This window comes from Anguilla rostrata, chromosome 2 (genome assembly GCF_018555375.3).
Source record: "Anguilla rostrata isolate EN2019 chromosome 2, ASM1855537v3, whole genome shotgun sequence".
NCBI classification, from domain to species: Eukaryota; Metazoa; Chordata; class Actinopteri; order Anguilliformes; family Anguillidae; genus Anguilla; species Anguilla rostrata.
Window position 1 is genome coordinate 58,280,988 of NC_057934.1, and position 12,249 is coordinate 58,293,236.

Consider the following 12,249-nt stretch of genomic DNA (forward strand, 5'->3'; position numbering starts at 1 on the left):
ATGAGTAAAAAAAGTTCATCAAAAACGACATTTCCAAATTCCACAGCACAGACTAAAAACTGTAATAAAGCTTATTTCCTTCATTCCTCACCTTTGTTATTCTTCAAAAATATTTCTCTTTCTCTTTATCTAAAATAAACTGAACATTTAAAGATTGCATGTTGCACTCTTTCTCTCCTCTGACACATGTTCACATTCTCCAGTTGCATATTTGTTCAGTAATTGTAAGTAATTGTTATATTCAGTATTACCTGTCACAGCGTTAATCTGCTTATTGTGCACTATTTATCTTTGTTTCTTCCAATTGACCTTCTCATTCCCGCGTTCTGTTGAATTGAAAAGAAGTGTCTCCATTTTGTTTTGTTATCCCATTTTTCCTGCAGCTCCTTCCAGCTGTTTCTGCAGCACAGTATGTTGGGTCACAGACAGGTGGAGGCAGTCAGTCAGTCCATCAGCAGCTGATCACTGGAGCAGGACTCCAAATCACTCGGCGAGAGAAGCACATGATTACCAGCAGGGGGCAGCAAAGTCACCACCACAAGAAATTACAGAAATAATATTAAAAGTAATTTCATATCATAGCTTGTTTCATTTACTTATTTACCATTTTTTTCATCGCTTTTTTGTCAGTGCATCTTATCACACATTTTTAACAGTATGGCTCCTTGAACTGTCTATTTTTTACATTAAGGTGACAACCATGACATTAAGGTTGAACACGGTGGCAGAAGGAACATTCCAAAATAGGGTGGGAATTGGATCAGTGTAGGCCCTTTTTGGGTGCCAAACATTTTTTGAAAGGCCGAGTTCTTTGCTTACAAGCAGAATTTGTCCAACCACATTACAGGCATTTAGCAGACGCTCTTATCCAGAGTGACTTACATTGTATCCATTCATACAGTTGGATATATACTGAAGCAATGAAAGGTTTACCTACCTTGCTCAAGGTTACAACGGCAGTGTCCTAACAGGGAATTGAACCTGCGACCGTTAGATTACAAGACCAACCCCTTACCCATTATACTACACTGCCACCCAGAACTAGGACTCCTTCATTGAAGAGGTGATGCTGCATGTAGGGAGGCCATCTTAACAGTTATTCTGTAGATTTGCATTCACATTTGTTTTAGACATAAGGGTTGTGTCGAAGTAGTGGTGTGTTTAAGGACTAATTTTAACACAGCACGAATGAGCTTAGCTAGTGCATGTGTGGAAAACCTGCTGGGCTAGGTCACCTTCTGCGGATTACCAAACGTCAAAAGCACCTTTATTCCAGTAGCGCTGCTAGAAAGCTCTTAAAGCTCTACTGGGGCTACCGGCCCCCAGCATTCACATCCCTGAAAATGACATTTTTGTGCCCATAAAACTGCCTGACGCTAGCTTCCAGCATCATACCGACAGACACCTGCAGTTGCCATAAGATGAGTTATTTTTCCCCCATTGCTTGTTTAACCGTTCACTTGACAGCGTTTGTGGTCGCTTAGTAGGACTGGCTGATCTGCACTATAAAATGTAACCAGTCCCACATGTGCAGCAATTATCATTGACATGTTTTTTGATACAATACAAACATGGATTATTTTTCACAACCATTTTCTGTGGCAAAAAAATATGAATATAAAAATATTAACATGTTCTGATGATGCCTCATTCCACACTCAGGTGAACTGCTCATTCAGCACATTAGTTAAGAACACTGACAACATTTGAGAAAACTGCCATCATTGGGTATCCTACAGTAATGGAGTGTGAAGTGCAAAGAACCTCATGCAATGGTTATGGGTAATGTGCAATAATGGGGCTTCTTGTGCAGTGAAGGTGTGCACCTTTCCATTACATGTGCTCCACTATCATTTGCACCTTTTCCTGCATAAATACCTTTACTTCGGTGTGTATTGCCTGCAGAGGGAATATAAGGCAGCTGGTTAACTTCCAATAAAATTCTTTAGAACTGCAGAGCTACTGTCAAAATAGAAAATAGTTTTCAACTTTAAAAGAAGATCCCCAAAGAACAGCTTTAGCATTAAGATATAACATATAGCCTTTCGACATAAAATCAGCCACACAGAAACCACGGCACTGTTGTAAAAAAATATTTATTTACATCAAAATATATTAATGTCCGATCACGTTAAACATCAGTACAGTTCATACAGTTCTATAGCATCAGAATTAGAAGAGTGTTGTACCAACTCGTAGACCAGCAACGGAGAAGTAACGGACACACCATAAAAACCAATTAAAGATCTTTCCAGGCAAAAAAAAAAAAAAAAAAAAAAAGTTTCCTTTAAAAAGTTAAAGGAAAGAGAAAGATGGCAGACAGACCTCACTTTCCTGATTGTATCAGGGGTAGGGTTGCCAGAAATCTGTTTTTTCAACTAGAATGTCAAATTTTCAAACAATTTTTACAGGTCCGGTTTGTGGCGTCATTGCTGGAGGAAATTTTCCGTTACTTTCTTGTGTTAACTGTTGTGTCAATGACTCCCCCCCCCAGTTCCAACGTTGCTTCCCCGATCCGACTTTGTTCGCAATTTCACTTCTAATTGTAAATCTGGCAACCCCAATCCGGGCTGGTATGTGTTCAGCTCCCTTAGTGCTTATCAAAGAAGCACAGCCAGCCAGAAGCCCCAAAGAAATAAACAAAAAACTACTGGGTCAACTGCAGCGTGCTTAGCTGGGGTTAAACCTGAGGTGTAACTACTGCAATACAGCTGGAACCCTGTGAAATAAGAATGAGCTGTTCCAGTTAATTGTGTCCGGAGTCCACCACACCAATAGGGTTTAGACAGAAAAATCTGAACCAAAAAATTAATTGAAAAATGACCCGTTTTAAATGTTTTACCTTCTGAGAAAAGATATTTTATACCAATCACTTTATACATTTTATTTCAGAAAAAAATCCTTCTTGTGGTAGCTTTGGTGCAGGAATGAAAAAATTGCACAATAAAAATATTCAGTGTATCGAGCCATGTCTTAACTTTTCTGGTTTTATATAACCCAAGTTATGATTCAAATTTTCATTTTTTTTAAGTTTACATCATAATATATGGCACGGTGGTGCAGTGGGTAGCACTGTTTCCACACAGCAAGAGGGTCGTGGGTTTGAACCTCGGCCTGTGCCTTTCTGTGTGGAGTTTGCACGCTCTCCCCGTGTCCATGTGGGTTTCCTCCAGGTACTCCAGTTTCCTCCCACAGTCCAGAGACATGCAGGTAGGCTAAATTGCCCATAGGTATAAGCGTGTGTGTGCCCCGCAATAGATTGGCTGCCTGTCCAGGGTGTATTCCTGCCTCTTGCCCAATGCACACTGGGATAGGCTCCAGCTCCCGCGCGACCCTGCCCAGGATAAGCGGGTGTAGATAATGGATGGATGGATGGACTTCATATTGTGATATGAATTTTAGGCCATATCACCCACCCTCACAGCATGCAGTACCTCGTTATTCTTAACTGTCAAGCTGACAGTTTTTGAATAAAATAGTTGATCGGTAATAGAATCTATTCCTACAGAGTCACAATCTATGAATGACCTAAGAATTCTGTCATTTAGTTTGAACCTCTTTCCATGGTCACGTCCAATCATAATGGTTCCCTCGAGGAGGACGGTCATTTTAGTTTTTTTGTAGTGGATGTCACATCCATTGCATTTCACTTTCACTGGATCTTCGTTTACACGGTGAATCTCATGCTTCTCAGGGCAGACAAAGACCATTTTTACATCTGCCGCAATCACCTCACCCACAACCCTTTCCACTGGATCATCCACCTCAGGCATCAAGCCGCGGCAATCGCGAATCTGCCCTGACCCACTCCCTGCGGTCCCAGGGCTGACCACATCGCCATTCTTTCCTCTCTCTGTCGTTCCACGGACTCTGTGTCGGTCTTCCACTATTCTCATGGCCACACCCACCTGACAATACAAAAACAATGTTATAAGCCACATTATCAGCTCCCTCGTCTCTCATCTATCAGTTTTTTTAAACGGGTATTGTATCGTTGTCACTCCATCCCAAATGAGCTAAAGCAGCTGCCAAACCTGCTCGGATATCGCTGTAAAAGTTAATCAGGATTTACTATTCATCACTTCCGAGTGGCACTGAATGACCCCATGTTAAGTGTATTCTACGCTGTGCCAGTTAAACTTGTGTAACACTCAACAATCTGTTAAAAATGTTTTTAAAACAAACATGCTACAAAAGTACTGAATCATTACAAATAATTCCAAAGGTTTTACTCACTATCGGATCTTCCATTTCATCGCTGATTTGTAGATTTTCTTTTGGGATGTCAAACTTCAAGGCCTTTGCAGGCTTAAAATGTGAAATTGTGCTGGAGGGCAGTGCCCTTTTCTCTATGCATGGACATGGAGGCGGAATAGGATTGTCTGGAGTCCTAATTAAAACAAAATTTAAAAAACATCAAACCACATAAATTTACTGCAAAACTACTGAGACAGTTGTTTTTCCTGTTTTCCTTATTTTTCCACGAATCAAATTTGTATTTCAAATCAAACAATGACTACGAGGCTAAATTCACAATTTCTGCATTTGTCTTGGTAATTATTCAATTTATAAATATGGCAATATGGTAATCCTGTGAAATTTTGAAGCAGCTGATTGTCATTTGTCCCAGTGCTTATACTGACTTGGAAAGGGGGACTCGACTCATTGAATGGCCCAGCTGTAATCCAGGACAATGTCACTTTAAAAAAAAGAAAAAACCACATGGAACAAATGCAGAAATCGTGAATTTTGCCCCAGTCATAGTTTGATTTGAAACGCAAATTTGATTAGTACAGAAGGAACATAACCAATTATGTGTACTGTTCTTACTTCTCATTTTGTTCATTCAGAGATGATCCATGCTGTTCAAAACTGCCGAATCTCACAGACTTCTGATTCACGTTACCGTCCTCTGGCTCCACCTGTCCGCACATGAACTTTAATTTAAAAACACTGAAATACATCCATTCCCTCAGCTACTTTCCATTACCTCAACAACATCAAAATCAATCATCAGTACATCGGCTGTCTGTCAATCAAGCAATTCATGTGTGTGTACAATGGTCCCACATTTTAACTTATCTCCACAGCCATGTTTCCCATTACAAAATGTCCGACTATGAAGGCTGTGAGATGTTGGGAAGGCTGGATGGGGATTGCATTCCACTGCCACACTGGAAAACCTGTTTTGCTGAGCATGACACAATTTATTTTTTAATTGTGTTAAAACCTACCAAAATGATATCAAGCTATATAACGGTTGATTATACGTGGGAAAGAAACCGGCAAAACCTGCAGATATTGCAGTCCTCCAGGACATCTGGATTTCCTTTTGGATAATGTTATAAGTAATGTTATAGGCATACCTGTGTAAGATGTCTTGTCATACCTTCTTCTGTTACAATACAAATTGCTGTTTGTCAGGTTAACATTACACGTACAGATAATTAATGGAACTGCGTGCCATCTCAGTACCGCAACATTTAGCATGGCTAATACTGTCCATCGCTCTGGATCAGTGTGTGTCGAGTGCCTGTAATGTTAATAGCAGTGAATTCCCTCACCTGTCTGCTGTCCTGGCCTGGTTCTGTGGAGACCACATCTTTAGCTCCTAGGGTATCAGGGTCCACTCTTCTGTGCTTTCTCTTGTTGCCCTCACCACCACCAGCATCTCCAGAACCAGTGTGTGCCCTAGGGTCACCGTTAAGAATGCGTTTGAAACACTGATTACTGACTCACTGACCTAGAACTCACACGTGACACTGTACAGGTGACATCACTCCCTTTGAGAACAGGTGAAGCCCCAGTTCCCTGCCCTGCATGGAAAGTGTGATAGAAAAATGATGCTTAGCCACAGCAATAAGAAACCATAAACAGAAAATTACAAATGTACCTCTCACCGCTCCCTTAAAAGATGTGTTTTGCTGAACCTAAAGATGTAAAGGAGGGGGAGAAGATTATATTTTATGCGAGACACGTCTATGAAGCGTAAATGTATAAAGAGAAGGCTCTCTAGTGTTCAGAGAGCCTTCATACAGAAACTGTTTTTTTTCTATGTGTGAACTCTCATATTTGGCCAGATTCATGTTTGAACTGAATATTGTGTAAAAGTCTATTTGACTCTTAAATATGACTTAAATAGGATCATTTGTTAATGTTAGAGGTATTAAGTTAGATCTATCCAACTTAAGTTAGACATCATCACCCTGTGCCAAGAATCTTGGAGTGGTGATGGACAACAGGCTGTCCCTCTCCAAGAACATTGCAGTGGTAAGCCGGGGCGTGCAGATTCTTTCTGTACAACATCCGGAGAATTCGCCCCTTTCTCACCACCCACTCAACTCCGCTCCTGGTCCAAGCAATGGTACTATCCCGCCAGGACTACTGCAACTCTCTTCTGGCTGGCCTACCGGCATCTGCCATCATTTTTGTACGTTTGTACGTTGAAAACGTGTTTTTTTATGAGATAGCATTTGAGATACATTGAATAGGCTACTTTGTAGCCGCTAGAGGTGGGCAGGTAATTAGATGTCACGGTAACATCATACGCGAATATATGCATATAAGCATGTTCTAAACAGGCAGACAGTGAGTCGTCAATCTTGGGGTCCTCACAATCTTACACTGGTTAAGAGTTTGTGTGCGGCGTTGATAAATGGTTTGTGCCGGTCCAGTGTTAGGACTGCAGGTTGTTTTGCCTATCCGGAAGTGCATGTACTGTATGTAAGCTGGAAAAGGTATGTGTATTTCTCTGTTTACTTAAGTGAAGAACTATTTGAGTTGTATAAATGTGTACATGTAAGGTTGCTATTTATACATGTGATCCTGTTTAGCATACTTGTGTAAATGGGGGTATCTCATTGTGCAGCCACGGTTGGAGATGACGTGGCCAGCGTTGACTGACCTTACCGCATACAGTCATTGAGAGCCATCCGGTAATGTAGATTGTTTTATTCATGCTTTTATATTGGTGGCTTCTTGGTTTGGGTGTGTATGCTTTCTGTGCATGTAGCTTGAGCAGTGCCTTTTGTTGAGCTGGAGAAAATAAAGGATGCTAGCATTTTGTTATCTTCCCTACCATAGTTTTTTTTAATAAACTTGATGTTAATAAAATGGATCTGTTTTTTTTTCTCTTTTACTCGAGAATCCTGTCGTTCATACTTGCGTTGGTAACAACATTAATACAGTTGTATATATTCTGGAGCAATGCAGGTGAAGTACCTTATTTAAGGGTACAACGGCAATGTCCCATCCGGGAATCAAACTTGCAACCTTTAGGTTACGAGACCACCTCCTTACGACAGTAGAGAAACGTTTTAAATGAAATTTTATCAGTGCAAACTTGCTGAACTCCATGTGTTTTTTTAGGCTGGCTGTATTTTTGAATTATTAAAACCTTTGAATTGGTATTTTGAACTCCTGACTCTGTTTCTGGGTTGCATTGTTGCCACTGAGGCACCATCCACTCACCTTGTTTTGACCGGTATAAATAAATTTACACCAATGTTAAAATGTCGGTTTTGGTCGGTCTCATGCCTCACCTCTGTACTGTTCGGATATTCCAGGAATGAAGTCGAAAGTTCGGTCATCTCACTGTTCCAACCCGGCGTTGGGGGGTGCACCTCTCCTCCAGTCTCAAGCTAATGGATTTAAGTCGCGGTGTCGACTAAGATCGAAAGATGTTCTGTGTGCAAAGTTTTGGAACAGACGAACCACGGTTGACTGTCCGTCTGCGGTTCAGCTTCTGAATCTCACCAGAATCTCGGGTCGCAATTTTCGCAGCAAATGCCTCGTTTTTTTATCGTTTCTATAGGGAGAACAGGCTCAGCCACGTTTTGCTACTTACAGTGAGTGTTACATAAAATATATTAGTACGAATATCTGCAATATGTCCCAATTAATAGCATTAGGAGCAAATTGCCTATTTTTTTTTTTTTTAATCATTAAAAATTAAGGATTTTTTAAACCATGGTAAGTTTATTTCGGTATTTGGCTCTTGTTGGCTAGTCGTATTATAGAAGAGTACTGCGCCACGGAAAAAAAAAAATTGTCTCATGAAAAAACGAGAATAAAGTCACTCTAGACATTTAGACAGTAGTAAAAAAAATTCTCAGTTAAGTCGAAATATTTCTTACTCAAAAGTAATGAGAATAAATCTTTAAAAAAGACGCCTAAAGTCTTTTTTAGGTATGTCGGCAAATACAGGAACTCTGTAACCTTAAAGAAACATTTATATCAATCTTAATTTAATTTGGGTTGTTTACTGATAATCATAAAACAACATAAGAAATAAATGTTCTGTAATGTTGATATTTACCCAGTGCTTTTTTGTTTTACATAGGAGGTGTGAGCTAAAAGAAGAGGATGTAGATCATTTGGCTACGTATGTTCATTATGAGCAACCATACCTGTTTGTGTGTTTATGGCTAGGCCAATCAACGTGCTCTAGTTCCCTCTGGTTCGGTCATGCAAGTAGACTCTCAGCGTCGGCTTTGTTCACACGGGTTTTATCTCCTTAATAAACCGGCGGTTTGTTCCAAGTCAGTGTGATCATTGACTCACACACAAACAAACTAATTTCTGCAGGGTATGCAATCAGAAAAGCCATATCCTCAGTTAGCTCCACTACGTATAAATTTAATAAACCTTTTTTCCACAAATTGGATTAGTATTATGGACAGGCCCTATACTTAATTACCATCATGATGGGAATAGACAGGTGAAACGACATAGATATTGCTTGTATGCACATGGTGGAGTCTTAAATATTAACATCCCTGTAACCGTTTTTACTAGTTTTAGTACTGATGTTCACTGATGTGCACCTGTGACCCTGACCAGGAATAAGCAGGTTTGATAATGGATGGATAGGACCTATGAGTGTCTTGGTGGACTAAATACTTAATATGGCCTTCTGCTGCTCCTTGTTGTAAGAGAATATATTGCAATCATTAGACTACATTAAAGCTATAGCCAGTAAAGGTTACCAACCAAAAGTCAGGACACCTCAACAAGAATCAATAACGTTTATTTTTCTATAGAACTCCAAGGTACCCCACGGCACTGAACAGTGAAAAACAATTAGCAAAATACACATGAGGACCAGTTGATTCACTTACATACAGATTATATGACAGCACAACCACAACATATTCCATTCACATTTAGGCATTTCTCAGGCATGACTAACATGGGGTTCACATTCTTGTACGTACAGATAATTTACACAGCTGGACATTTAACTGGACTAATTCAGATTAAGTACCTTCCTCAAGGGTACAATGGCGGTGCCCCCACCTACGTGTGATTTGTTGTGTTTCGCATCTCTTGTAGTTGTTGTTACGTTCCCCCCGTGTTCCTTCCCCTCGTCTTGTGTATGTGTCGCAGCTTGGAGCTGGGTAGGGGCAGGAGCGACCGCGACTGGCATGTCCGCCTCACCACACCCCGCTCCCTCAACGAGGCTCTGCTGGAGGCAGAGCGAACAGAGAACATCCTGGTGGAGCAGCCCACTCTACAGGAAGCTTTTCGTCCTTTCGTCAGGACGGCCGACTACAAGGAGGGAAAGAGGTCCGTTGGGCTCGGCCATCTCCTCACGGTCAGCGACCAAAGGGACGGGAGGGCCGCTGCTACCGCCACGACGAACCGGGCCACCAGGCACGCGACTGTCCAGCCCCGGCGCCCAAACCTCGAGCCCTCCAGCCGGTGGAAACCATTAGCTTGGACCTCAGTTAGTCAGGGCCCACCATCTCCCTCGGCACTGCCTCTCCAGCCCGGCAGGCACAGGAAGACAGCCCGAAGAGCCCACCGCCAAGCAGCTACAGCCCAGCTGCGCAGCAGCAAACCGGCATATCTTGCAGTCTTCCTATCCATGCTCTCTTTCTCTGGCATCACCTGGTCGGGTTCTGTGGAGTCTACTACACGGTTGGCGAGCTCCTCCTCCTTATCTCCTGTGGTATCAAGGTCAGACTCCACTTTTTTCTGCTTTCTCATGTTGCTGTCACCACCATCAGCTTCTCCAGCACCGATGTGCACAAGTGAGCATTTGCATGCAATCTGTCCATCGATGTTCATTCCTACTTGTGGACTTGGAACAATTACATGTATGGTAGAATCTGCTGCAAAAGTGCACTGACTGAAAACAGGTGATACAATGATTCCTTTGTGCGTCACTATGTTTAAACGATGATCACAAACTCCAGGAGGCTCTTCAGAGATTCTGTTGGCTGGGCGAGCAATTGAGTCACACTTTTTCATTTTGTTTCTTCCTTTTTTCTTATTAACAGCGGTGCTGGAACAACAGTGGCGGCGGCCTTTTTTTCCTTCCTTTTCAGTGCCCAAAGAGCTACAGCCCAGCTGCGAACTGGCAAATCTTGCAGTCTTCCTATCCATGCTCTCTTTCTCTGGCATCACCTGGTCTGGTTCTGCGGAGACAGTTGGTGAGTGAGCTCCTCATTGTGTACCGTGAATCACAATACATATACACCCACACCACAGATGTGTCATCTAGAGGAGTGTCTATGGTCAGGAAACTTGGAAACTTGGAAACCACAGGAAACTTGGAGACTGTGGTCTCTGCCTTTACGGTACCACAAGAGTCTAGATGACACATCTAGATGTGTATGGAGACCACAGGAGACTGGAGACCACAAGAGTCTTGTGTCTCTACAAGTGTAGAGTCTCGTGTCTATACAAGTGTAGAGTGTAGAGACTCGTGTTCACGGTACCACAGGAGACTCGTGTCTGTCGCGGTCTGCCGCGGATTCGAACCGTCGACATTGCGGCTGGACTTGAGCATATGGATAGCGCTCTACGGGCTGCGCCACTAGCTATTTTTGGTAGCTAGAATTACGTATACTTTCCGATTAATGCGCCAGCATGTCCGCCTGGCATTGAGCATGTGGATAGCGCTCCAGCTTAATAACTGGAGTTTTTTTGACATCATTTTGATTATGTGAAAGCCTTATTCGAGAATTTGGAAGATTTCGGATTGTCACAAGTTTATATATGATATAAGATAATTTTGAGAATGCGAAAACCGTCGGACCTCCGACCGTCAGACACCCGATCCGTATAACGATTCTACTATTCTTATAGTAAATTAAAAACACACAGAAACAATGAGAACCGTTTAAGTGGAATTTATTAAATTTACACGACGGGCATTTAGCAGACAGAGCGACTCACACATCATTTACATTGAATACTTTGTAGCCGCTAGAGGTGGGCAGGTAATTAACGTCAACGTTAGGGAGGGCTGGATCAGCAGGTAGCCAGCTAGCTCAAAGTCAGGTTTATTTGTCATTACAAACCATATGCTGTACAGTACACGATGTAACGAAACTTCGTTTCGCAAGGCTTCGGTCTAACATAGACTTTCAGTTTGCTTACAGCACTTACAAAGGAATACACACATTGTGAAAATCAGAATCACAGTGCACTTAGACAAGACAGGTGCAGTAGGCAAGAGATAGACAATTTCTAATAAATAGTTTTATTAAAACATAGCAAGTAGTAAATATATTGTCGGTAATTTATCGAACACCATGCTGGCTAGCTATATTGTTGTTGTTAATATAACTTAATAGTAACAAATCTGTTATTTCCAGTAATTTTTAATTGAAATACGATATCAAAGTGACACTAGAAGTAGAAGGACACAAGCGTGTTATATTCGGCTATGAAGGTAAGTATAAGGTTAGCTCTGGTTCGCCAGAAAGCTAAATATCTAGCTTGCTAACCACAGCGAGTTAGCCAATTAGAGATATTTCACTTCGACATAACATAAATTATTTTCTGGAGGCGACTCCATTGTGTTTTCGTAGCGCGAAGCAACATCTGCTGTCCGTTAACAGCGTCTCTGTTCCTCTCGGTTGTCCCGAAAATGAATGAATAGGGAGCCTGACATCTGTGAGGAAAAGCGATTCTGTGAACGTTGACGGTCAGCAGGGGAGGCAGAGCTATATAAGTACAATGTGTTAGGCTCCACAAAATTAGTTGTTATACCGAAGTGAAATATCTCTGAACTAAGTTTTGTACTACCGTTAGTATTTTGTGACATGTTGTTTGTGCTGTAGTTGTTCTAATAAATATTTATATTGCTTGTCAGATCGCCTGTGTAATGGTGTTCAGTTCACTACCGAGCTGTTTGTTTTCATCACTGATGAAAACTACCCACACATTTTAAAATCAGCTGATATATCTTAAGTAGGCTTGTCGAGTAGTGTGAAGCTAGCGACAGTAAGGACTTTC

At 41.6% G+C, this 12,249-nt stretch overlaps 1 protein-coding gene and 1 long non-coding RNA gene across 6 annotated transcripts in view; one reads left to right on the forward strand and one right to left on the reverse strand.

The window, feature by feature from the left end:
- LOC135248629 (uncharacterized) overlaps nucleotides 1-9,419 on the forward strand; it is an 88,308-nt gene extending 78,889 nt beyond the window's left edge. For 2 of the 4 annotated variants that reach the window (XR_010328461.1, XM_064323452.1), the window contains one exon: nucleotides 384-579. Coding sequence is in view for 1 of the 4 variants with exons in the window: in XM_064323452.1 (XP_064179522.1) it covers nucleotides 384-557 (174 nt within the window). In the remaining 3 variants the exon portion in view is untranslated. Of the gene's footprint in view, nucleotides 1-383; nucleotides 580-9,333 lie in introns of those variants that run through there. The other 2 variants (XR_010328462.1, XR_010328463.1) reach the window with 2 other exon arrangements.
- On the reverse strand, nucleotides 2,087-5,579 carry LOC135248631 (uncharacterized). 2 transcript variants are annotated; one of them, XR_010328464.1, is made up of 4 exons: nucleotides 5,565-5,579; nucleotides 4,831-4,922; nucleotides 4,237-4,390; nucleotides 2,087-3,908 (listed from the first exon to the last, which is right to left on the reverse strand). It is a non-coding gene; the product is annotated as an uncharacterized LOC135248631 (long non-coding RNA). The 2 variants fall into 2 exon arrangements; XR_010328465.1 differs by lacking the exons at nucleotides 4,831-4,922; nucleotides 5,565-5,579 and adding an exon at nucleotides 4,644-4,665.
- Nucleotides 9,420-12,249: the final 2,830 nt, after the last annotated feature.